The 27,625-nt window shown below is 37.1% G+C and overlaps 1 protein-coding gene and 1 long non-coding RNA gene across 2 annotated transcripts in view; one reads left to right on the top strand and one right to left on the bottom strand.

Moving 5' to 3' along the window:
• The first annotated feature begins 19,508 nt into the window (after positions 1–19,508).
• On the top strand, positions 19,509–21,924 carry LOC138366251 (uncharacterized). The gene is made up of 2 exons (XR_011229115.1): positions 19,509–19,749; positions 21,399–21,924. It is a non-coding gene; the product is annotated as an uncharacterized lncRNA (long non-coding RNA).
• LOC123757427 (secreted frizzled-related protein 5) overlaps positions 21,596–27,625 on the bottom strand; it is a 159,768-nt gene continuing 153,738 nt past the window's right edge. The window contains 1 exon segment of the mRNA XM_045740994.2: positions 21,596–25,846. Within this exon segment, the coding sequence (XP_045596950.1) occupies positions 25,385–25,846 (462 nt within the window). The 3' untranslated portion in view covers positions 21,596–25,384.

Below are 27,625 nucleotides of genomic sequence, written 5' to 3'. Positions count from 1 at the left end.
AGGGCTCCATCAAGGAGCATATAATCTCCTCACACAACCAGACCATCACCAGACATCTTAACAAGCAACACTGAAATTATCGACAGGTATAACGACAACAGAAGACTCGACATCAGCGAGGCCCTACACATCAAAAAGTCAACACCAGCAATCAACAACCAGTTAACACATAATTACATTCTACCCACTTCAAGACCCCGAACCAACACAGAGACGGTAGAAGCAAGAACATAAGCTGCTTATGTTCATACATGTAATAGCCTCATTAATATCCATTATATTTCATCCACTTGTTCATCTCAATCACGTCCTATACCACCTCACCCCAAGCGAATATAAGCCTCTGCAACAGCATGGTAAATTTGTCTTTTAAAATGTAAGGAGTGTACAACAGTTACTGTTGTAACATGTCACCTCACCCAAATGCAGGTATAAAAAATCGAAGCTGTTTTAAACTCTGTTCAGTTATAGTTGTGTGTGTGTGTAAGCTAAAGTCTTTGAAAATGTAATAAGTTTTACGAAACGCGTTCAAGTGTCGCGTCAGACTAGAAATAAAAATGAATTTTGGAGAATTGATTTTTCAGTTACCATCAACAGTGAAAAAGAATATTAGAAACATTGAGAAAATTCGTGTTAGAATTATTAATCTTACTTTTTCGGTCATATTTAATAATATATGTCTACAGGAAAAACTGCTACCAATATATATATATATATATATATATATATATATATATATATATATATATATATATATATATATATATATATATATATAATATATATATATAATATATATATATATACACAACTTTAGAACACTTTTCCACCAGGAGACTCGAACCCTAGCCAGCACAGAAGCCTTCCAGCAACTGGCATAACAGGTACGCCTGTAACCCACTGCACCACCGCTCAGACCCTTATGGAGTATGGGATTTTTATTTCACCCGGGATTCGAACAATGTATTCCCGATTGTGAGTCAAGAACGAACCCAAGCTTATTAGGATCCAGCAATCCACTTTTCTGTTTGAGCAAATAGTTGCTGTAATTACTATCATTAATGGAGGCTAAATATAAAATAGTGTCCCTTACTATTTTACGTTTTCGTTTCCTTATATAACCCCCCCTCTAAACAGACATCATTGCTGGTAAACTGCTCTAAACGTATAACAGTCATCAATAATAGTTAAGGTAAACATATTTTTCTGATGGTGTTTACAAATATTATGTACAAGTAAATACAAACAAAAGTGTTTATAAATTTTAAATTTAGTATTTATAAAAATAAAATAAATAGTTATGTACATTTTTTAAATTTTTCATAAAACCTTCAAGTCTTTGTTTAATCTATAAATATATTAATAAAAGTGGCAACTGTAGCCTCATTAGTTACCCAAAAATATTAACTTTAAAATAGTTTTTTGATGGATACATCATCCAGAAAGATCTTGATTCAATATATCTCAGGCCTCATCATGTATAGTTAATTATTTAACCATTTCCTGTACTTGAAAGTGTCAACACCTAGGGTGCAGTCGCACCTCCACAGATCTCTAGTATCATCTCTTGTTACTGGTAATGGCTCATAAGGGCCACCACTTACGGGCTATTCATGCCCGTGCCACCTTTCGGGTGGCTTAATCTTCGTCAATCAATTAAAAGTGTCAGAAGACAACCAGGAGAGATGATGAGTCCTTCCAACATAGTGTGGTAGACAATTTATATAACAAGGACGCTGTGGATCACTAATTTACTGTGCTTAGAGGGAGGCGGGTACGGCCTCACCATAGCCCGTGCTACTTGGAACTTTTTGTTCCAGGAAGCGAATATATGTCAAAACGGTCAGTTACCAGGGAGCTGGTCGGCCGAGCGGACAGCACGCGGGACTTGTGATCCTGTGGTCCTGGGTTCGATCCCAGGCGCCGGCGAGAAACAATGGGCAGAGTTTCTTTCACCCTATGCCCCTGTTACCTAACAGTAAAATAGGTACCTGGGTGTTAGTCAGCTGTCACGGGCTGCTTCCTGGGGGTGGAGGCCTGGTCGAGGACCGGGCCGCGGGGACACTAAAGCCCCGAAATCATCTCAAGATAACCTCAAGATACCATTGAGAGTAGACTGTAAATATCGAGCATGTTTGAACTAAATCGCGTCTTCTCGCTCAGTCAGGTTTACAGACGGAAGGTGAACAGTCTCCATGGCGTAGAGTTAGACGCTCGCCTGGCGTTCCCCGAGCAGTTTATCCTGGGTTCGTATCCTGGTGCAAATCCTTAACTGTAGCCTGTGTTTAACTCCACAGTAAAATGGGTACCTAGTTGTTAAAACTATTCTTCGCGGGGGTCGTATTCCAGGGACCTTAGGATTGATGACTTGCCCGAAACGCTACGCGTACTAGTGGCTGTACAAGAATGTAACAACTCTTGTATATATAAATAAATAATAATAATAAAAAAAAAAGATGTTAAAATAAAGAAATAGTGTCCCGTAATATTTGACGTTTTCTTTCTTCATATAACCCCCAGAAAATGTTGCTAGTAAACTGCTCTAAACTTATAAGTCATTGATAATAATTATATTAAAGTTATATTTTTATGATGTTGTTTAAGAAAATAATATACATGTATAAATATACACAAAAACGTTGTAAATGTTAAATTTTTTGTTGATAAAAAGGAAATTAATAATTTGTAAATTTACAAGTTATTGCATAAGATATTTAGGTCTTTGTTTATTCTTTTATTATTTCATTCAAATAAGCATACATAGAACACACTCTTATCCAAATCTTTACTACTAAAGTATATTTTTAATGGATTTAACATCCCAAGTTTCTTAAATGTATATATATAAAAGGCTATAGTAATTAATGTTAATTATTTAACCTTTTCTTATACTTAAAAAGGTTAGACGACAGCCAGAGCCCTTCCACCATAGTGTAGTTGACAATGTATATCCCGCCAAACACACCGAAACTACGACGTTGGTACAACGTTCGAACAAGTTTTAACACCTCCTAACCAGTTATAACAAGTTGTAATAACGTTCTAATACGTCATAAACACGTTAAGCCAAGATGTAACAACTTTATTACAAGTTGTAACAAGCGGAAAATAGAGACAGTTTCGGTTTGTTTCCAGGGTATGACAAGGGCACTGTGGATCATTAATTTACTGTGCTTAGAGGGAGGCAGGGACGGTGTAACACCTCAGTTGGGCAAGTGTTTATATATATATATATATATATATATATATATATATATATATATATATATATATATAATGTTGTATACCTTAACACTACACTTATGATACACTGTGTATGATAGTTTTGACCTAAATCTTGCTTTTTATTCGTTTTGGATGAGGTGACACAAAGGTTTTGGGTGACGTGGGTACATGAGAATGGAAGTAACTGCAGAGGGCCTATTGCCCCATTCGGTCCCTTGAAGTGGGTAGAATATAGTTGTCCATTAATTGGCTGTTGACATTTTGATGTGTAGTGCCTCACTGATGTCGAGCCGCCTGCTATCGCTGTCCCTATCGATGATTTCTGTGTTGTTTGTTAAGATTTCTCTGGTGATGGTCTGGTTGTGAGAAGAGATTATATGTTTCTTGATGGAGCCCTGTTGTTTATGCATTGTTAGTCGCCTGAAAGAGACATTGTTGTCTTGCCTATATACTGAGTTCTTTGGGGCTTACAGTCCCCAAGTGGGCATTTAAAAAGCATAGGCGACGTTGGTGTCCTTCAAAGTGTTCTGTTTGGTGTCTGGGGAGTTTTTCATGAGAAGATTGGCCGTTTTTTTGGTTTGATAATAAATTATCAATTGTATTTTCTGATTTTTGTCTGTAGGGATAACGTTCCTATCAACAATATCTTTCAAGATCCTTTCCTCCATTTTATGAGCCGTCGAAAAGAAGTTCCTGTAAAATAGTCTAATAGGGGGTACAAGTGTTGTGTTGGTTGACTCTTCAGAGGTTGCATGGCATTTCACCTTTCTTTTTTATGATGTCTTCAACGAAACCGTTAGAGAAGCCGTTGTTGACTAGGACCTGCCTTACCCTACAGAGTTCTTCATCGACTTGCTTCCATCCTGAGCTGTGGCTGAGAGCACGGTCGATGTAAGCGTTGACAACACTCCTCTTGTAACTGTCTGGGCAGTCACTATTGGCATTGAGCCACATTCCTATGTTTGTTATATATATATATATATATATATATATATATATATATATATATATATATATATATATATATATATATATATATATGTCGTACCTAGTAGCCAGAACGCACTTCTCAGCCTACTATGCAAGGCCCGATTTGCCTAATAAGCCAAGTTTTCCTGAAATAATATATTTTCTCTATTTTTTTCTTATGAAATGATAAAGCTAGCCATTTCATTATGTATGAGGTCAATTTTTTTTATTGGTGTTAAAATTAACGTAGATATATGACCGAACCTAATCAACCCTACCTAACCTAACCTAACCTATCTTTATAGGTTAGGTTAGGTTAGGTAGCTGAAAAAGGTAAGTTAGGTTAGGTTAGGTAGTCGAAAAACAATTAATTCATGAAAACTTGGCTTATTAGGCAAATCGGGCCTTGCATAGTAGGCTGAGAAGTGAGTTCTGGCTACTAGGTACGACATATATATATATATATATATATATATATATATATATATATATATATATATATATATATATATATATATATATATAATCTAACAGCCTCGCCCATCCAGTGGCCGGTAGTGGACCCATACCCATCCTGTGGGTGGTAGTGGACCCCATACCCATCCTGTGGGTGGTAGTGGACCCCATACCCATCCTGTGGGTGGTAGTGAACCCCATACCCATCCTGTGGGTAGTAGTGAACACCATACCCATCCTGTGGGTGGTAGTGGACCCCATACCCATCTTGTGGGCGGTAGTGGACCCCATACCCATCCTGCGGCCGTACCTCAGAGAACGAACCCAAGCTTACTGGGATCCAAATAGTTGTTGTAAGTACCATCATTAATGGAGGATAAACTGTTTTATATATGTCAAAACGGTTAGTTACCATTGAGAGTAATGACTATAAATATCGAGCATGTTTGAACTAAATCGCTTCTTTTCGCTCAGCCAGACTTACAGACGTAAGGTTACATGTTTAAATATAAATTAGTATCCCTTAATATTTGACGTTTTCTTTCTTCATAGTATCCCCCCCCCCCCGACAATATAGCTGGTAAACTGCTCTAAATCTATAACTGTCATCAGTAATAATTATGTTAAAGTTATATTTTTCTGATGTCTTTTGATGGAAGTTATATATTTAAGAATAATTAAAAACGTTGTTAATGTCAAATTTGTTTTTGACAAAAAGAAATAAAAATGTTTGTAAATTTACAAAATATTGCATAAAATATTCAGGTCCTTGTTTATTGTTTTACTATTTCAATAAAACCGGCAAACGTATTGATTCACTTTACCCAAAAACTTTAACTTCAAATTACTTTTTGATGGACAAAAATCCAACATATCTATTACTAATATATTTAATATAAATAAGTTAAATACTTGACCTTTTCTTATATTTAAAAGTATCAGAAGACAACTAGGAGAGATGATGATGAGTCCTTCCAACATAGTGTGGTAGACAATTTATATAACAAGGGCGCTGTGGATCACTAATTTACTGTGCTTAGAGGGAGGCGGGTACGGGCTCACCATAGCCCGTGCTACTTGGAACTTTTTGTTCCAGGAAGCGAATCTACAACAACAACAACAACAGGGAGGCGGAGACGGTGTAACACCTCAGTTGGGGAAGTGTTCTCTGCCTCGGAGATCTTTCTTATTGGGCCTCCTGATAGCTCAGTGGGAGAGCTTCCGTCTCACAGTGTGGGGTCGCCGGTTCGAGTCTGCCAGTGCCTAAGTGAAGGAAATATTATTTCCACGATAGTGTGGTTGTCAATTTATATATATATATATATATATATATATATATATATATATATATATATATATATATATATATATATATATATATATATATATATATGTCGTACCTAATAGCCAGAACGCACTTCTTGGCCTACTATGCAAGGCCCGATTTGCCTAATAAGCCAAGTTTTCCTGAATTAATATATTTTTTCTAATTTTTTTCTTATGAAATGATAAAGCTACCCATTTCATTATGTATGAGGTCATTTTTTTTTATTGGAGTTAAAATTAACGTAGATATATGACCGAACCTAACCAACCCTACCTAACCTAACCTAACCTATCTCTATCGGTTAGGTTAGGTTAGGTAGCAGAAAAAGTTAGGTGAGGTTAGGTTAGGTAGTCGAAAAAACATTAATTCATGAAAACTTGGCTTATTAGGCAAATTGGGCCATGCATAGTTGGCTGAGAAGTGCGTTCTGGCTATTAGGTACGACATATATATATATGTCGTACCTAGTAGCCAGAACTCACTTCTCAGCCTACTATTCAAGGCCCGATTTGCCTAATAAGCCAAGTTTTCCTGAATTAATATATTTACTATAGTTTTTTTCTTATGAAATGATAAAGCAACCCTTTTCTCTATGTATGAGGTAAATTTTTTTTTATTGGAGTTAAAATTAACGTAGATATATGACCGAACCTAACCAACCCTACCTAACCTAACCTAACCTATATTTATAGGTAAGGTTAGGTTAGGTAGCCAAAAAAAGCTAGGTTAGGTTAGGTTAGGTAGGTTAGGTAGACGAAAAAACAATAATTCATGAAAACTTGGCTTATTAGGCAAATCGGGCCTTGAATAGTAGGCTGAGAAGTGCGTTCTGGCTATTAGGTACGACATATATATATATATATATATATATATATATATATATATATATATATATGTCGTACCTAGTAGCCAGAACTCACTTCTCAGCCTACTATGCAAGGCCAAATTTGCCTAGTAAGCCAAGTTTTCATGAATTAATTGTTTTTCGACTACCTAACCTACCTAACCTAACCTAACCTAACTTTTTCGGCTACCTAACCAAACCTAACCTATAAAGATAGGTTAGGTTAGGTTAGGTAGGGTTGGTTAGGTTCGGTCATATATCTACGTTAATTTTAACTCCAATAAAAAAAAATGACCTCATACATAATGAAATGGGTAGCTTTATCATTTCATAAGAAAAAAATTAGAAAAAATATATTAATTCAGGAAAACTTGGCTTATTAGGCAAATCGGGCCTTGAATAGTAGGCCAAAAAGTGAGTTCTGGCTACTAGGTACGACATATATATATATATATATATATATATATATATATATATATATATATATATATATATATATATATATATATATATATATATATATATATGTCGTACCTAGTAGCCAGAACGCACTTCTCAGCCTACTATGCAAGGCCCGATTTGCCTAATAAGCCAAGTTTTCCTGAATCAATATATTTTCTTTATTTTTTTTCTTATTAAATGATAAAGCTACTCATTTCATTATGTATGAGGCCAATTATTTTTTTTTGGAGTTAAAATTAACGTAGATATATGACCAAACCTAACCAACCCTACCTAACCTAACCTAACCTATCTTTATAGGTTAGGTTAGGTTAGGTAGCCGAAAAAGTTAGGTTAGGTTAGGTTAGGTAGGTTAGGTAGTCGAAAAACAAATATTTAATGAAAACTTGGCTTATTAGGCAAATCGGGCCTTGCATAGTAGGCTGAAAAGTTCGTTCTGGCTACTAGGTACGACATATATATATATATATATATATATATATATATATATATATATATATATATATATATATATATATATATATATATATATATGTCGTACCTAGTAGCCAGAACTCACTTCTCAGCCTACTATGCAAGGCCCGATTTGCCTAATAAGCCAAGTTTTCATGAATTAATGTTTTTTCGTCTACCTAACCTACCTAACCTAACCTAACCTAGCTTTTTTTGGCTACCTAACCTAACCTTACCTATATATATAGGTTAGGTTAGGTTAGGTAGGGTTGGTTAGGTTCGGTCATATATCTACGTTAATTTTAACTCTAATAAAAAAAAATTGACCTCATACATAGAGAAAAGGGTTGCTTTATCATTTCATAAGAAAAAAATTATAGTAAATATATTAATTCAGGAAAACTTGGCTTATTAGGCAAATCGGGCCTTGAATAGTAGGCTGAGAAGTGAGTTCTGGCTACTAGGTACGACATATATATATATATATATATATATATATATATATATATATATATATATATATATAACCAGTTGCGTTGCTTCTGGGAGTATGGGTTCGAGTCACTTCTGGGGTGTGAGTTTTCAGTTGCATATTGTCCAGGGGACCATTCTGGCTTGTTCGCATATATATATATATATATATATATATATATATATATATATATATATATATATATATATATATATATATATATATATATATATATATATATATATATATATATAATATGTATGTCGTACCTAGTAGCCAGAACGCACTAGTGGACCCCATACTCATCGTGCGGCCGTACCTCAGAGAACGAACCCAAGCTTACTAGGATCCAAATAGTTGCTGTAAGTACCATCATTAATGGAGGATAAACTGTTTTATATATGTTAAGACGGTCAGTTACCATTGAGAGTAATGACTGTAAATATCGAGCATGTTTGAACTTTATTTATTTATTTTATTTATTTATGCATATACAAGAATGTACATAAGGAATGTGAGGATACAATTATGGTAATTACAGTCTTGTAAAGCCACTAGCACGCGCAGCGTTTCGGGCAGGTCCTTAATCTAAGAAAATTTTAAGGAGGTAAATACTTGCAAAATTTATAGACAAAAAAATGATAACAGATTACATGGAATGAAAAAAAAAAAGATGAGAGAAAATTATAGGTACAGTATATTAAAGCACATAGGTAGCTATGATTGATTGCAATGACAGCTTAAAATGGTAGTTGACAACAAATTGGTAGGCACAATACAGCAGAAACAATATAAGATTGATTGCAATGACAGCTTGAATGGTAGTTGACAAAAATTGGTAGTCACAATACAGCATATGGCTAGCACATAAAAGAAGACAGCAATGAACACAATGATAAGGTTGTTTGATATTACATAAAAATTAGGAGATTGGGTACCACTAGGTACAGAGCAAATTAAAGCTCAGTGTAGGAAACTAAATAGATGAAGTTAGGTACTTTTTGGTTTTGCTTTTAAATAAGGCAAAAGTTTTACAGTTTTTCAATTCACTAGGGAGTGAGTTCCATAGACTAGGTCCCTTAATTTGCATAGAGTGTTTACACAGATTAAGTTTGACCCTGGGGATATCAAAGAGATATTTATTTCTGGTGTGGTGATAATGGGTCCTATTACATCTGTCCAGGGAGAGTTTCAGAGCATGGTTTGCATTTAAGAACAGGGTTTTGTAAATGTAGTTGACACAAGAGAATGTGTGGAGGGAGTTAATATTTAGCAAGTTTAGAGATTTAAACAAGGGAGCTGAGTGTTGTCTGAAAGCAGAGTTAGTTATTATTCTGATAGCAGATTTTTGCTGTGTGATGATGGGCTTAAGGTGGTTTGCAGTGGTAGACCCCCATGCACAGATACCATAATTAAGATAGGGGTAGATTAGTGCATAATATAGTGAGAGGAGAGCAGAGTTAGGAACATAATATCTGATTTTGGAGAGTATACCAACTGTCTTAGAGACTTTCTTAGTTATGTGTTGAATGTGGGTGCTGAAGTTGAGTCTCTTGTCTAGGAATAGGCCAAGAAACTTGCCATCATTTTTATTACTGATGTTAATGTTGTCTATCTGTAGCTGAATTGCATTTGATGATTTGTTTCCAAATAAGATGTAGTAAGTCTTTTCGATGTTTAATGTTAGTTTGTTCGTTGACATCCATAAGTGGACTTTTTTTAATTCATTATTCACAACATTATTTAGTGTATGTGGGTTGAGGTTTGAGTAGATAAGGGTAGTATCGTCAGCAAACAATATAGGTTTGAGAATATTAGAGACATTAGGCAGATCGTTTATATATATAAGAAATAGAAGAGGTCCTAAGATGCTGCCCTGTGGCACTCCAACGGTAATTGGTAGAGTGGAAGAAGTTGTATCATTGATGGTTACATATTGGTGTCTGTCACTAAGATAGGATCGGATGTAGTCAAGGGCAAGGCCTCGGATTCCATAATGCTGGAGTTTAAATAAGAGGTAGTTGTGATTAACAGTATCAAAGGCTTTTCTTAGGTCAATGAAGAGTCCAATCGGAAACTCATTTTTGTCAAGGGCTGAGTAGATAATGTCAAGGAGACTAATGATTGCATCATTGGTACTCTTTTGGGACCGGAAGCCAAACTGGCAGGGGCTGAGTATGTCGAATTTTACGAGGTAGGAATAGACCTGTTTGTAAATAATTTTTTCAAATATTTTTGATAGAATGGGTAGATTTGATATTGGTCTATAATTGTTTATGTCCGCCGGATTGCCTCCTTTATGGACTGGCGTTACTCTTGCTTTTTTGAGGATATCAGGGAAGGTGTGACACTCTATAGATTTGTTGAACAGTAGTGCTATGGGTGGGGCAAGGGCATGGGAGGCTCTCTTGTACACAATGGACGGAATTTCACTGGTGTTCCCTGCCTTGGTTTTTAGAGAGTGTATGATGGACACAACATCTGCCGGGCTGATTGGTGAAAGGAGAAGAGAGTTTGGATAGCTGCCTGAGAGATATGTGTTAATATGTGTCTGAGTCTGTGGGATTTTACTGGCAAGATTAGCACCAACCGATGAAAGGAAACTATTAAATTCATTTGCCATTTCTAAATCAGTTGACGGTATATCCCCATCCTTGTAGAGTTTAATTTGGTTATGTGAGTGTTGTTTAGTTCCTAGGATACTAGAGATAGTTTTCCAAGTGTTTTTCATGTTACCTTTTGCTTCATTGAATCTATTCACATAATATGCAAGTTTTGCCTTTCTTATGATACTGGTAAGCATTGATGAGTACCTTTTAGCTACTTCCCTTGAAACTAGGCCAATCCTAACTTTCTTTTCATATTCATGTTTCTTGTTGATTGAGTTGAGAATGCCATTTGTGAGCCATGGATTGTTTAATCTTTTGTCAGTTACTTGCTTTGTAAGAAGGGGACAATGAAGGTTGTAGAGGCTTAGAGTTTTGGAGAGGAAGAGGTTAGCTAATGAATTTATATCATGGGTATTAATGAATTCAGAATCCCAATTAATATTGTGAAGTGCCTCTGTAAGATTGTCTAAAGCTGATTCACTGTGTAGCCTAAATGAAAATTTCTTGCTTTTTGGTGGTGTTATGTCCATGTTCACTATGAGAAAGGTAGGATAGTGGTCAGTTGTTCTGTCGTAGATTATACCAGATACAAGGGGAGCTGTTATGTTTGTCCATATGTGATCCAGGGTAGTGGCTGATGTTTGAGTGACTCGGGTAGGTTTGGTGATAGTGGGGATTAGCATACAGGAGTTCATGCTGTTAAGGAAATAGTCAACTTGAGAGCAGTTTTGTTGACCCAGGTCAATATTAAAGTCTCCTCCCAGAATGATGTGGTTTTTGTTGAGATTGTTGTTTATAATAAGATTCCTTAGGTTGTCTGAGAAAGAAGCTATGTTAGTATTAGGAAATCTATAGATGGCTCCAATAGTCAAAGAGGATTTAAGGGATTTAATTGTAAACTGAGCAAAAGTATATTCACAGTAGTCATCTCTGTCACTAATAACACTGTTGCAGATAAATGTATCTCGGTAATATATAGCTGTGCCACCACCTTTTTTATTAGGCCTACAGTTATGAATGGCTTTATAACCAGCTAAGTTGTAGAGTTGGGTATAGTCTTTATTTAGCCAAGTTTCTGTTAAAATAATGAACGATAGGTTAGTACCTAGTGCTGTGAGTAGTGCATTTAAATCGTCAAAATGTTTACCAAGTGATCTAACATTTTGGTTATAAACTGATAGACAGGTGCTATTTTGGAGTTTGTTTTTAGCCTGGTGTGCTGTGAAATACTTACAATAATGATGATCAATGTGCTGGTTGGTATAGATATGAGACAGAAGATTTTGATCAGGATCAATATCAGTGTGCATAGAGATGCAGAGGGATCACGATACAAGATACACGATAAAGCAAAACACAAGAATAAAAGCAGATACAATAAAATAGTAACAATTTAGAAGTAAAATAAAGATCCAATAGATAGCCAGGGAGGACACAGAAGTTACATAAAATAAAACACAAAAAATCAGTAGAGACTGACAATATAAATGTAAAATAAAAAATAATAAGAAAAATAATAATAATCAGTCTCCGTGGTGTAGTGGTAAGACACTCGCCTGGCGTTCCGCGAGCGCTATGTCATGGGTTCGTATCCTGGCCGGGGAGGATTTACTGGGCGCAATTCCTTAACTGTAGCCTCTGTTGAACGCAACAGTAAAATGTGTACTTGGATGAAAAAACGATTCTTCGCGGCAGGGGATCGTATTCCAGGGACGATAGGATTAAGGACTTGCCCGAAACGCTACGCGTACTAGTGGCTCTACAAGAATGTAACAACTCTTGTATATATCTCAAAAAAAAAAAAAAAAAACTAAATCGCGTCTTCTCGCTCAGCCAGGCTTGCAGACGGAAGGTTACATGTATAAATATGAAAGTTGCCCATACTATTTTACGTTTTCTTTCTTCATGTAACCCCTTCCAACCCAAACTGTTTTGCAGGTAAACTGCTCTAAACTTATAATAGTCTTCGGTAATAATTATGTTAAAGTTATATTTTTCTGAGACAGTGTAAAAGAAATAATATATTTAACAGGACAGAAAAAAGTTTATTAATATTAAATTGTTTTTGACTCAAAGTAATAAATATTTTTGTAAATTTATAAATCATTGCATAAAATAATCAGGTCTTCATTTATTGTTGTATTATTTCAATAAAATGGGCAATCTTGCTTTTCTTTTCTACCCCAAAAACTTTAACTTCAAATAACTTTTTAGATGGATAAGAAATCCAAAAGTTCTAATACTAATATAAGGCCTTGCTTTTTAAAGTTAATAAGTTAAATATTTAACCTTTTTTTATTCTTAAAAGTGTCAGGAGAGATGATGAGTCCTTCCACCAGTGTGGTAGACAATTTATATGACAAGGACGCTGTGGATCACTAATTTACTGTGCTTAGAGGGAGGCGGGGACGGCCTCACCATAGCCCGTGCTACTTGGAACTTTTTGTTCTAGGAAGCGAATGTTAACAAGAACAACAGGGAGGCGGGACGGTGTAATATCTCAGTTGGGCAAGTGTTTATATAGATATACATACACACACATTTATGACCGAGAGGGTAATATTAATAATTCTAACACGAGTCTTCTCTATATTTCTTACGTTCTTTTTCTCTGTCGAGGGTAATTGATAAATTAACTCTCCAAAATTTATTCTTTATTCCTGGTCTGACGCCTGAACACGTTTCGTAATGCTTATTACATTTTCAAAGACTTAGTTTACACATAAAATACATTCAAACTTATACTCGTTTTGGGTGAGGTGATATGGTACAAAAGTTTTGGATGAGGTGACAAAGCTATGACAGAACACGAAACAATGGGTATGAGAACATAAAAATGGAAGTAACTGCAGAAGGCTTATTGGCCCATACTTCCTCTTGTTGTTTCCATGTTGGTTGGGGGTCTTGAAGTGGGTAGAATATAGTTGTGTATTAATTGGCTGTTGATTGCTGGTGTTAACTTTTTGATGTGTAGTGCCTCGCTGATGTCGAGTTTCCTGCTATCGCTGTATTTTTCAATGATTTCTGTGTTGCTTGTTAAGACTTCTCTGGTGATGGTCTGGTTGTCAGAAGAGATTATATGTTCCTTGATGGAGCCCTGTTGCTTGTGCATTGTTAATCGCCTAGAAAGAGACGTCGTTGTCTTGCCTATATACTGAGTTCTTTGAGGCTTACAGTCCCCAAGTGGGCATATGAAGGCATAGACGACGTTGGTTTCCTTCAAGGCGTTCTGTTTGGTGTACATAATGGGATCGGGGATTGAACCTTATAATTCATTTAGCTAAGCAAGTTACAGTATTGATGAGTTACAAAAATTCAATTCCCATCAACAGTGTGTTCGAGACTGACCACTACTCATGTGACAATGTCCTTTGAATTTTGTAACTAGCTCATCAAAATTGTAACCTACTTGGCTAAATGAATTTTGGGGTTCAGTCCATAACAGGCGTACCGTAACCCCCTCGCAAATATGGACGAGACTGGTCTAAAACATCTTGCTTAATAGTTTTATATGTTTAGAATATATATGGACAATATATCCACCAAAAATTTTTATTGTCACTAAATTACTTGTTATTAGATTTAACGTAGGTGTGTTTATTTAAGACAAATAATAAAAGTATTAACAAAGATAGTAATTTTGTATGCAATTATTTTTGTGTTTATCTAAAATATAATTTTATATTTTAACTTTTTAATACAAATACTTATACACTTTTATATATAATAATATAAGTAATATTATCAACAACTTCAGTAAATTATCTGTTCAACTCAATTATTATTTATGCCTATTATAAACTTTAGAGTAGTTAACCAATAATATTGTCCCGGGTAATATAGAAAATGTAATTTTATTAGGAAAATATTTTTAATTTTTAATTGTCTACCGTAGAAAACCTCACATCTTTTATTTAGATAAACAAGGGCTCTTATATTCTTGTGCAGCCAGTCAGGCATTAGCACGCAGAGCGTTTCGGGCAGGTCCTTAATTCTACAGCCCTAATTTCCTCTGGAATACGACCCGACAAATCTTTGGTTGTTAAAGGATTTGGTGGGTCGTAGTCCCGGGAACATAGCATTAAGGACACTGGTGACTGAGCAAGAATGTAACAACTCTTGTATAAACAAAATATAATTTTAGTATTGTGACGATAATCTCCTTCAAGAGATTGAGCCTGCTCTTCCCTCCATAATTACGTCTTCACAATTATATAAAAAGACTATGGAAGAAATGTCCAACAACGGCAACAACACCAGCAAGGCTTGCCAGGGTGAGCAAAACGTATGCAGCCAGCCACCTGTTCGAACTCCAACCACCAAACTACCCGTTGATCGCTACGGCTCCGCTGATTGGTCGCCGGTCTGGCTGCACCTGCCTCGCCCCCCCCCAATACTACCTGATGTCTGGGGTCGCCCCAACATCAGTCCTCAGAATGTTCAGTGCTTTCGTGGCCATCACACCTCCCAGCTAGACTCTAGCGTGTACTGAGAGAGGTGGTGGCTTTAAGCCAATATTCCAGCACCTCCCACTTAACTTTTATTGCACTTCTTGTTATTTTGCCTTAACGTAACTTTTCATTGTGTCATTTAATTATTCTTATTATTTTGATTGATTTTATTATAAGAATTTGTTTGTGCATTATTTTCATGTTTTGATTTATTTAACGTAATTAAAATTTCATTGTTAAAGTTTACTTGTGTTTTGTGTGTCTTCTCCTTACCTTACCACAGACGAAGTTCCAGTTTTTTCTATTTTTTTTTATAACTATGTGACGAGGCCATACCCCTAGCCTTAAACAGCCGAACACCAACGCGTTACCGTCACAGTATATAGAAAAAATATATAATAAAAAAATAATAATTATTAATTTAAGCAACAACTTTACATAATAATAATTAAGCAACAACACAATATAATAATAATTTAAGCAACAACAGAATAATTTATGGGGTATTATATTGATGCTCCCTTTACTGTTATATTAACCAAAGCGCTATGCGTCTTAGTCGCTTTGCAAGATTGTAAGAACACCAATGTTATGTACGCCTACAACCCAGTGTACCTTCTTGTATATAAATAAACAATTAATAAATGTTGACGTCAAAGTGACATCTCTTGGCCCTTTTTGAACCCTTCTTGGTTTGTTGACATTTCATCATTTTGTTGTGTCCAGGAGGCGGCCGCGCTAGCGAGGCAGGAGTCTTGCTGTTTTGTTTATTTCCTGTAGATCTTCACCCTTTTATTAGGTAAGCTTATGTTTACCTGAAGGGCCACTATCTCTAGCGGCCTCGATTGGGACAGGAAGCTGGCGGCTCGTCAAAGGCACCACCATTATTGTTTCGGGGGGGGGGGGAACTTTGACAAGTTACCGGCTTCCTGTCCTCATCGAGGCCACTAGTGTGTTAGTGGCCTCAGGAAAGGTAATTTATTTAAATTATGCCATGGAGGGTTAGGTTATTGGGCAGTGCCACTCATTCTGCCAGTGAACATACAACCTTAGTGACAAGCAGGAAAGTCTTTCCTCGATGAACTTAACCTGCTTGAGCAGACCCGGGAGCTCCTGCCTGTAGGGATGTTACCTCCCTTGGTGGAAGAGCCATCTAAGATGGTCATAAACGAGACGATCAAGTCCAACATGATACCACAAAAAATGAGGCATAAGTATCTTGAGGAAATGTATAAAGATGCTGGAAATTAATAAAGTCAAATCTACACTATTGGATCATCATATCCTACTAATGGCAGGGCTGGAGCAACATTTACCTGAATTTACCTGAGGGCCACTAATACTAGTGGCCTCAACAAGGATAGAAAGCTGGTGGCTTGTCATTTGCCCTTTTCCAAGCTTATTTTAATTCCCAACAGAGTTTTGGCATTTACGGCATCGGCGGGTAGGCAGTTCCTTGGGTTTATAATCCTATGAGTGAAACAGCATCTAATGAACAAATCCACAAGGGCCGTGACGAGGATTCGAACCTATGTCCGAGAGCATCCCAGACACTGCCTTAATCGACTGAGGTACAACATGGTAGCTCAGCATCTCCTGTTTTCTGTCCTGCATTGAAGGCCAGGTCCCAAATTTGCACTGTAAAATATTCAAATTAAATTTTTTTATTCAGGTAAAAGTACATAGAAGATGAGTTACAAACATAATGTTGGATTTATTAATAGAGCTAGTACATACAATACCTAAAGCCACCAATACACACAGTGTTTCGGGCAATAACAACATACTAGGGCGAAAGATACAGAAGGAAATGCAGAATAAAGCCAGTGAGGAGTAGAGGTGCCATAGACACAATCAGAGAACACTGTCTGAACATTAGAGGTCCACAGTTCTTCAACACCCTCCCAGCAAGCATTAGAAATATTGCTGGAACAAAGGTGGATGTCTTCAAGAGGCACTTAGGGCACTTTCTTACAAAAAGTGCTGGACCAACCAGGCTGTAGCGGATATGTGGACCTGTGAGCTGCTCCAAGCAACAGCCTGTTGGACCAAGTTATCACATGACAAGTCTGGCCTCAGGCCGGGCTTGGGTAGTAGAAGAACTACTGAAACCCTCTCCAGGTATGCTCCAGATAATGCATGCAGAGCTAACTGCCATTATTATGGCATTAAGATTTCTTGAAAGAAACATTAGAGGTGCAGTGATCTACACTGACTCAAAAGCAGCACTATAAAGCCTTAGAAAAAAACAGGCAGAAAACCAAGCAATAGTGGCTGAAATCAAGAGAGTGGTGAGAGTATTAACCAATCAGGGAAGGGTGATCCAACTTCTGTGGATTCTCTCTTGTTGGAATCTATGGACACAAATGAGGAGATGCTGAGGGCACTGACAGAGACCATATTGAATACTGTACTTCATATCCAAGACTCTTCTACAAATTAGAGGCATTATCAGACAAGACCACACACTAGAAAGTGAAGGGACGACTACGTTTTGGTCTGCCCTGGACCATTCTTAAGTCGATTGTGAGACTTGAGAATGGTCCAGGACGGACCGAAATGTCGCCATCCTTTCACGTTCTAGTGTGTGGTCTGGTCAACATACTTCAGCCACGTTATTGTGACTCATCGCCTGCATTATCAGACAACATGACCATGACAAGGTAACTAAGGAAAAGAGGATAGAAGAACAAATTTGTGAATCTGTACACTGGTACAATGTGGTTGCAGCTGGCAATCCCAATCATTATAATACTGTAGTTAGAAGTCCACAAAGTGGATGTGCGGCTGGTGTTTTTATAGCATTCCTGAGTAATACATAATAACACAAATAATAATGAATACGTACGTTATTATGCTCTATTTTGGTATATATCATACAAATACATTGTCCAATGGTAATACCTGTTATTTTCACCAATGTCCACAATTTTTTTTTTTTAGGGGAGATTTTTTGAGTTTTTGTTTGTTTATTATGTGATATTGTTGTAACCTGTACATCCGGGAGAATGCATACCCTTCCATAACTACGTGAAGTTAGAATTAAATTGGTCAACAAATAAATCGGTCATAACTGGAAGAACTTGGGACTTTGAATTTTTTTTGGCTGATTTTTTCACAGATTTCAAACTCTATTTTATTTGTTTCTTTAGATTTTTTTTTATTAGGGACCAGATTAGGGCTTTTTGACTTATATAAAGTATACCCTAAATATATACCCTAAATCATTATAATTATTACAATTATCCTATATTTTGTTTTTTTGGGGGTTATATTTTCTTGACTTCATTTCAACATATATTGACCTAAAACTTTCACATATTTGAGTATGAATGCCAAACAATGTTTATTAATTAAATTAAAACATACAAATAAATTAATGAATTAGAACAACCTTATACATTGTCGATAACTTGAACTTGAGTTTCAACATTGAGTCAGCTTAAAAAAAATTCAGTTTTCGACTGATTCTCACCATTTTTACATATTCAGTAGTGTGTGCTGTTGTCTGTTCTACACTCCTATTAGAATGGATTTTTTATAAACTCTAAATGTTTTGAGTTATAAATTTTGTTATCTGAATTTGGTGCATATTTCAAATGCCATATTGACAATTTTTTTACATTAAACTATACTGAAAATCTATATTCTAAATCTATTAAAATGAAGCTCATATACTATTCTGAGAGCATAATAACACTTAATGAACAATTTGTGATATTTAATATTTTTGCAGCTGATCTGAAAATCTGAAACTTTCAATATTAAATTATATAATTATTTTTAATTTTCTTGTTTTTCAAGTTACGTTGATGATCATTTAGACAAAGTTGGAGTGTTTGTCTAGTAGATTATGCACAAAAAATTTGAAAGCGTTAGAACAACTTTGAAAAATTTAAATTATGGTGCCATTGGGCCCTGTCATATATATACGCCATGCACAGTTTAAGGGTTAATTAATGAGTTGCTTAAGGAAGCAATCGTCTATTAATTCAAGAAAAATCTTCTGCTTCGTTGAATAAATCCACAAGGCCTGTGATGAGGGTTCAAACTTTCGTCCAGGATGATCCCAGACGCGCCCACCCAGACGCAGGTCTGTGTACAGTATTCACCTAGTTGTGTTTGCGGGGGTTGAGCTTTGCTCTTTTGGCCCGCCTCTCAACTGTCAATCAACTGTTTACTAACTACTATTTTTTTTTCCAACCCCCCCCCCCCCCCCCAGGAAACAGCCCATGACAGCTGACTAACTCCAAGGTACCTATTTACTGCTAGGTAACAGGGGCATTCAGGGTGAAAAAACTTTGCCCATCTGTTTCTGCCAGGTGTGGGAATCGAACCCACGCCACAGAATTACGAGTCCTGCTCGCTATCCACCAGGCTACCAGGCCCCCCGGTGTGTGAGAGCAGTAGCAATCCTGGTTGCAATTCTTATACCATGTCATGGCGCAGTCGATTAAGGCGCATCTGGGATCATCCTGCAAGTAAGTTCAAACCTTCAACACGGCCCTTGTGGATTTATTCATTTGATATATCACACTATTGTGATTTGTGTGTACTTACCTAATTGTGCTTGCGGGGGTTGAGCTTTGGCTCTTTGGTCCCACCTCTCAACTGTCAACTGGTGTACAGATTCCTGAGCCTACTGGGCTCTATCATATCTACATTTGAAACTGTGTATGGAGTCAGTCTCCACCACATCACTGCCTAAAGCATTCCATTTATTAACTACTCTGACACTGAAAAAATTCTTTCTAACGTCTCTGTGGCTCATCTGGGTACTAAGTGTCCACCTGTGTCCCCTTGTTCGTGTTCCACCCGTGCTGAAGAGTTTGTCTTTGTCCACCCTGTCAATTCCCCTGAGAATTTTGTAGGTGGTTATCATGTCTCCCCTTACTCTTCTGTTTTCCAGGGATGTGAGGTTCAGCTCCTTTAGCCTTTCCTCGTAGCTCATTCCTCTCAGTTCCGGGACGAGCCTGGTGGCATACCGCTGAATCTTTTCTAGCTTTGTCTTGTTTAACTAGGTATGGACTCCAGGCTGGAGCTGCATACTCCAGGATTGGTCTTACATAAGTGGTATACAGGGTTCTGAAAGATTCCTTACACAAGTTTCTAAAGGCAGTTCTTATGTTGGCCAGTTTAGCATATGCCCCTGATGATATTCTTTTGATGTGGGCCTCTGGGGATAGGTTCGGTGTGATATCAACCCCCAAATATTTCTCTCTATTTGACTCTTGCAGGATTTCACCTCCCAGATGATACCTTGTGTTCAGCCTCCTGCTCCCTTCGCCTAATTTCATCACCTTACACTTTCCTGAGTTGAACTTTAGCAGCCATTTTCTAGACCATTCCTCCAGTTTATCCAGGTCATCCTGTAGTCTCTGTCTATCTTCATCCGTCTTGATTATCTGTATTCTTGTGTATTCTAATTCATTATTCCCTGTTCTGTTAAGCCAGTTTATTCCACTAAAATTAAAGTCACCCATAACAAATACTGTTTGACTTAGATGCTCTAGATATTGTATTACATCCCATGGATGCTTTGCTTCCATTCTAAGTTTGGTGGCCTGTATATAACTCCTATTATAAGTTTTTTAGATTTTTTGTTTAATTTTAATCAAATAGTTTGTGTGTGGCTCAGTTTTGATTCCCTCTTTGAGACTGTATTTCAAATTTTCCCTAACTAAAGTATCTACTCCCCCTCCTCGTCTAATATATCTATCTGTATGAAATAGTTTAAATTTGTTTATTTGATATTCAGCTAATAGTTTTCTGTTTTCTATATTTATCCATGTTTCTGTAAGCGCAATAACATCTATTGTTGTGCAGATAAGAGCATTAAATTTTTTTACTTTGTTTCTTAGATTCCTACTGTTCGTATAATACTATACCTTAAGTGTATTGCTATTTTGAGGTGTTTCTCCTTCCCTGTTCCTTTTACCAATTTTTCCCCCGCCATTGTTCAGGTAAACTTTTTTTTTTTTTTTTTTTTTTGAGATATATACAAGAGTTGTTACATTATTGTACAGCCACTAGTACGCGTAGCGTTTCGGGCAGTTCCCTGGAATATGATCCCCTGCCGCGAAGAATCGTTTTTTCATCCAAGTACACATTTTACTGTTGCGTTAAACAGAGGCTACAGTTAAGGAATTGCGCCCAGTAAATCCTCCCCGGTCAGGATACGAACCCATGACATAGCGCTCGCGGAACGCCAGGCGAGTGTCTTACCACTACACCACGGAGACTGTAAAATTGTTTCCATTGTTCAGGTAAACAATGTAATGGGAGACTTTGTAAGGATTATATCTTATTAAACAGAAGCCGTGAAGATATAGTTTACAATGTTTATTGTTATAAACTGAGTTATATCGTACTGTGACAACTGTAACCTTGAAGCATCTATGCTACAAACTAACAATCATTAGCTACACCAACTACATAAGTACTGTACTATTGTTGGGTGGTTTAAACATTTGTGAAATAAATAGTATACTTTTCTAAATAACATAAACAATTTCTGTGCATACTTAACTTAATACATTTATTAATCTAATTACGTGATCAATAAAACATTTTGAGTACTGTATTTACTGATCAATAAAACATTTCGAGTACTGTATTTATTGAACGGTAAAACATTTAGAGTAGTGTATTTATTGGTCAATAAAACATTGCGTATTGTATTTACAGATCAATAAAATATTTTGAGTACCTGCCATACTGTTTACTAAAGCCCAAAAATGTACCTTTGACAACTGTAATTTTCCTGTCCCTATCATTGCCACTAGAGTTGGCAGACCTCAGGTGACTATTACAGAAGTGTGTTTTGCTGTTATAGGTTTCAATGAAGCAATACATACTGCACATTGTTATAAATAGGATTACTTTTCAGTACTTTTATGTTGCACGAAGTAGCAGTTTACAGTGTGAGTGTATGTTGCCAGTTCAGTCAGGTTAAGCACTGTTGCATCTGATCATTAAATGGATGGTAATCAGTGGCTAGGGGGTTCCTGGATAAGTGATACATCAGTTTATCTGTGACAGGGTATACCAGTGTGCACATACTGATGCAAAAGACCACACTACAGGGTACAGAACAACACAATAAAGGGTATAGAACACTTCAGTAAAGGGTACAAAACAATATTGTAAAGGGTACAGAACAATACAGTATAGGATATAGAACAACAGAGTATGGGATATAGAACAATACAGTAGACGGTATTTAAACCTCAGTACAGGGGTTCGCATATCATAGTATTAGGATATCAAACGGCACATTAGAGGGTATTGAACTTGAACAACACAGTAGAGGGTATCAAACAACAGTAGGGAGTATTGAACAACATGGTAGAGGGTATAGAACAGCACAGTAGAGGGCATCAAAAAACACAATAGTGGATATAGAGCAGCACAGTAGAGGAGTATTGAACAACACACACAAGTTCATGTGTGTTCTATTCTAGTTCATGCAAAATAGAATCAGTGAAGAGCAAGGGTGCCAGAAGCACAATCAGAGAACACTGTATAAGCATCAGAGGTTCGCGGTTGTTTAACATACTCCCAGCTTGTATAAGAAATATTGTCGAAACAAACGTGTACCCATCTTCAAGAAAAAACTAGATAGTTTTCTTCAAGGAGTGCCGGACCAACCAGGCTGTGATGGATATGTGGACCTGCGGGCCGCTCCAAGCAACAGCTTGTTGGACCAAGCTCTCACAAGTCAAGCCTGGCCTCGGGCCGGGCTTGGGAAGTAGAACAACTCCCAGAACGAATAAATCCACAAGGGCCGTGATGAGGGTTCGAACTTACGTCCAAGATGATCCCAGACGTGCTTTAATCGACTGTGCTACGACATGGTGTAAGAATTGCAACCAGGATTGCTACTGCTCTCATGCAGGTAGAGAGCAGGTAACACAATAGAGAGTATCGAACAGCACAGTAGAGGGTATCGAACAACACAATAGAGGGTATCAAACAGCACAGTAGAGGGTATTGAACAACAAAATAGAATGTATAGAACAGCACAGTGGAGGGTATACATTCAATCTGTTCTCTTACAAATAACGTCTGAATTTGGCCTTTTGCCCGTATGGCCAAAAACGGATGTAATTTGAAAATAAAAAATAATTGAAAATAAATTTTACAGTTTTATTTTCTCAAAAACAGCAAGTTAAGAGTCCTCTGGTAGGTTAGGAGGGCAAGAAGTTCTCCCAAGATTTCAAAAGTCATGAAAACCATTAATTGAAAGTTTCTTCTAACCTAACCAAGTAAACCGGAGGACTAAAACAGAAAATGGGTCAGTTCATCACTTTCGTGAGCTGATTTAATTTTTATTTATTTATTTATTTATTTATATACAAGAAGGTACTTTGGGTTTTAGAGTACAGAGATTTGAAGTTTTACATTCTTGTAAAACCACTAGCGCGCATAGCGTTTCGGGCAGAAACGCTATGCTAACGCTTCATTTCAAATTACGTCCATTTTTGGCCATAACACACATACAAGCAAAAAGCGACGTTATTTTAAGAGGACAGGTTGGTACATTAGAGGTGTGTGGAGCAACACTGTATTATGTGATTATGAAACTACAGTAATTTGCTTAGTTCTCTCTGTGTTTACTTCAGTCACTCAAAGTATTATAGAAATAAATTTTTCTTTGTGAAATTATTAGTAATTTTACACAAAGTACAAGATACTAAACTCAAGAATATTTTCTGAGTAAATATTTTGATTTTCAAAATATAGATTATGATAAACTAAGACATCTGTTCATAATTATTTAATACAAAGTATATGCTTATATCTTCTATCTTTATAATAAGAATTATTACATTTTTTTTTAACTATTAAAATTTGTATCAAATTATACCCACATATACATTGTAAATCACGAGTAAAACACTATGGTTATCTTGAATAACTGCCCCAAGCATGATATATTCAAATAGAGATTTTGAATATGGATTGATGAGGCAGTAGTTATTTATACAAATCATTTTGGTCTTATCATTCAAGTGTTCTAATGTAATTAAAGTACTCAGATAAAGGTCCTAATACTGTACAGTGTCAATGGCACAAAATCCATATTATTTTGTGTTTCTAATGAGACCTTTAGTATTTTAATAATCTAGGGTTTTAAATGCACAGTACAACCTTAGTTCGATGAATCTCACTTCGGCAAATCTCGGTTGCAATTATTCGGGGTTGGTCCCATGTAGTTCATCAAATTGAGATTGGACTGTAAATATAGCTGGCTAGTAACCCAACCCCACACATGAAATGATAGGAAAATGACAACAATTCAGCCCACCCTGGATTAAAAGGGCATCACCTTCACGTATGGGTCAAGGTTACTATTTTTTAGCCATATTATTGTGACATTCTATGCATATAGTTGGCTGCCATCAAGTGACTTTAATCCACAAGATGCATGTTCTACAGCTTGCATAAAATTATGTAAATACAGTATCTATGAGTGTGTATGTATTGAGTATATATACTGTACTTTATAGCAGTAGCAGCACAGTTACACCCCATCTAGACTATACAATATATTGTACTCTCTATAGAGAGTACAGTATGTAGCTTGGATGGGGTGTAACTGTAAAACAGCACAGTTACACCACTAGTCTGTTTAAACTATTATACTCTAAACGTAAAGATGATATCCGGGATACTTATTGTTTATGATGACACTTCATCATTTAGCGATGATAAGATCACACACACAAGTCATTTCACTTCGTTTTATTAGTCCTGAGGTTTATGCAGTTGATATTACCTCATATTATTATTTGATTTATGAAAATGTTTGTATATTTTTCTCACACACGACTACAAAATCAATTTCAAAAAGAACAATTACAGCAACAAAAAATGTCTAGACAAGTATCTTGCAAAAGAGATAATAGGTATCTAAAACAAATTGAAAAGCATTTATTTGTAGTTCTATTTGACTAATCTTCGATTATTATTACAGTATCTTCAACCACTGTCAATGAATTATTGGCTGCAAGGTGCCACAGTTATTTGCAAGCCTCTATAGGAGTGTACAGTACAGTACTCTGCTTCATTCTGATTAACTAAATAGTTTTTAACATCCCTTTTAGGGGATTTTTACTGTTCATCTCGCACTGTTTCCTGGATATTTTGATTACCTTCTTGGTTTGATACTGGATGTTCAATATTAGATGGCACAAAATTTGTTATTTCACTAATGCCATCGAGGGGTAAAACATCTTTAAGAGGCTTTCTGTTGCCATTAGAAGCAGAACGATTCTGATGTGAACCAGTTTTCCTATTTCGACCACGAGGAGTACGATTCTCACGACAAATCTTGCGGCAGTTCTTGCCGCAGTTACCGAGACAAGTCTTTCCACGATTCTTCTTACATCTTTTGCTACAGTTTTTTCTGCATCTTTTCTGGCAACTCTTTGGGCGAGTTTTAATATTTCCATTAGATCCTTCATCTTCGGTCCGTTGTTTAGTGAGTGGCGTAGCCTCTAAGTTGTTTGTAATCAGATTGGGGTCAGAACAGTTCAGGCCACGACGAAACATCTTCAGAGCTTGACGTAAAGGCTGCAAAAATATAAAAATTCCATTAGATATGCCAAAAAGATTTTGTCATGAAGTATCTTTTCAAGAAGCAATTTAAAGACTTGAAAATTAAATAAACTTTTTTTATTGCAGTCAAGTAAGCTGTATCTTGGGATGAACTACCAAGAAAAGAAATTGTTGTAAAGAAAACTAAGTTTTATTATTAATCTAAAGCACACAAAAGGTGTATATAAAAGTATGGAAAAGACAACTTTAGGTGCTGACAACCAACACATTCTCCTTAACCGCTCAACTGCACAACGCACATGCACTGCAGGCCCTCAACGGGGGGTCGGGTATTTGTATTTTTCACGTTCCATTCAAAACTGGCGCGCGGTGACCCCGGTACGAAATGGATGCATGGTGGCCCCATTGATCGTCCGCCATCTTGAAAAAAAAATCCCAGCATGCCCTGCGGCCGTGGGGAACCTCAGTTTCAAAGCAACAACCATGTCTGACGAATCGTCTTCGAGCTCCCGCTCCACTGTGACCCGCGGTCATGGAAAACGACTCTCTGAGGAGGAGATACGCGACCTTTTGTACGATGACGGTGCTATGGATGATGACTTAGACTATGATCCAGAGAAAGACCTTACACAGAGGTCTGATACGAGTGAGGGAGAGACTGAGGTGGATGATGTGGCGAGCGTGTACAGTACACGCGCCTTGCCCGGCCTGCCTCGCCGCCCTGGGTTAACACCGTTATCATCACCACCATCATGTATGTCCCCAGATGCAAGTTTATTCAGTGACAGTACATACGATGAATCTTTCTTGGGCTTTAGTGACATAGGCTCCGATACGAGTAGTGTGGACAACCCGAGTACAAGCAGCGAGGGTATTACCAGGCAGGGTTTTGCTGCCTCAGCAACACATCGTGGCAGGTGGCAGCGTGTCTCGCAGCAACAGGACAATGACGACAGTTGCCCCTCAACATTAGGTGTTCGTGGTAGGCGTGTTACGTAAATCTGCCTCATCGCCTACCATACCCTCACGCAGCTCCAGCACCAGATGATGTAGCCATGTTTTTGGTGCTCGTGGTGGTGTTGGAGCCATCAACAAACCCCCGGGTGCACTTGTGTGGGAGGATTGTGCCACATTTGTCCCACGAATACCAACGTTTGATGCCACTACTGGGGATGATATGGCAGAAATGGAATATTTCCAGGCGTATTTCGACAACAAATTCATGACCTATTTTGTGACGGAGACAAACAGGTATGCTCACAGCCTCATAGACGCCGTCATTTTATCTGCCTCACGCCTCGCGCAATGGAAGGACACGACAATTGATGAAATGTATGTGTTTCTGGCACTCAGCATGATGATGAAGCACTCTGAGAAAGCTGTCATCCAGGATTATTGGAGCAAAGACAGCCTTGTTCCATCGCTCGTGTTCATCCGATATGTCGCGTGATAGATTCCTCTTGATTCTCAGGTGCCTGCATTTCGAGAATAATGCAAATGAGGACAGACACGACAGACTGTGGAAGGTACGGAAGGTGTTCAATGACATGAGAGGCAGTTCAGGGATTATTTTGTACTTGCACAGAATGTGGTAATCGACGAATCACTAGTACTGTTCAAGGGGTGACTGGCATTCAAGCTGTACATCCCATCAAAGCGGCACCGTTTTGGACTGAAGTTTTTCGTGCTGTGCGACTGTGAGACTAGTATGGTCTTGGACATGATTTTGTATTCTGGTACAGACATCGACATACCAGCTCACGACCCACACGGGTTCTCCGGCAGTGTCGTAAA

Source organism: Procambarus clarkii, chromosome 19, assembly GCF_040958095.1.
Source record: "Procambarus clarkii isolate CNS0578487 chromosome 19, FALCON_Pclarkii_2.0, whole genome shotgun sequence".
NCBI lineage: Eukaryota > Metazoa > Arthropoda > Malacostraca > Decapoda > Cambaridae > Procambarus > Procambarus clarkii.
This window is presented reverse-complemented; position numbering and strand designations above follow the sequence as displayed.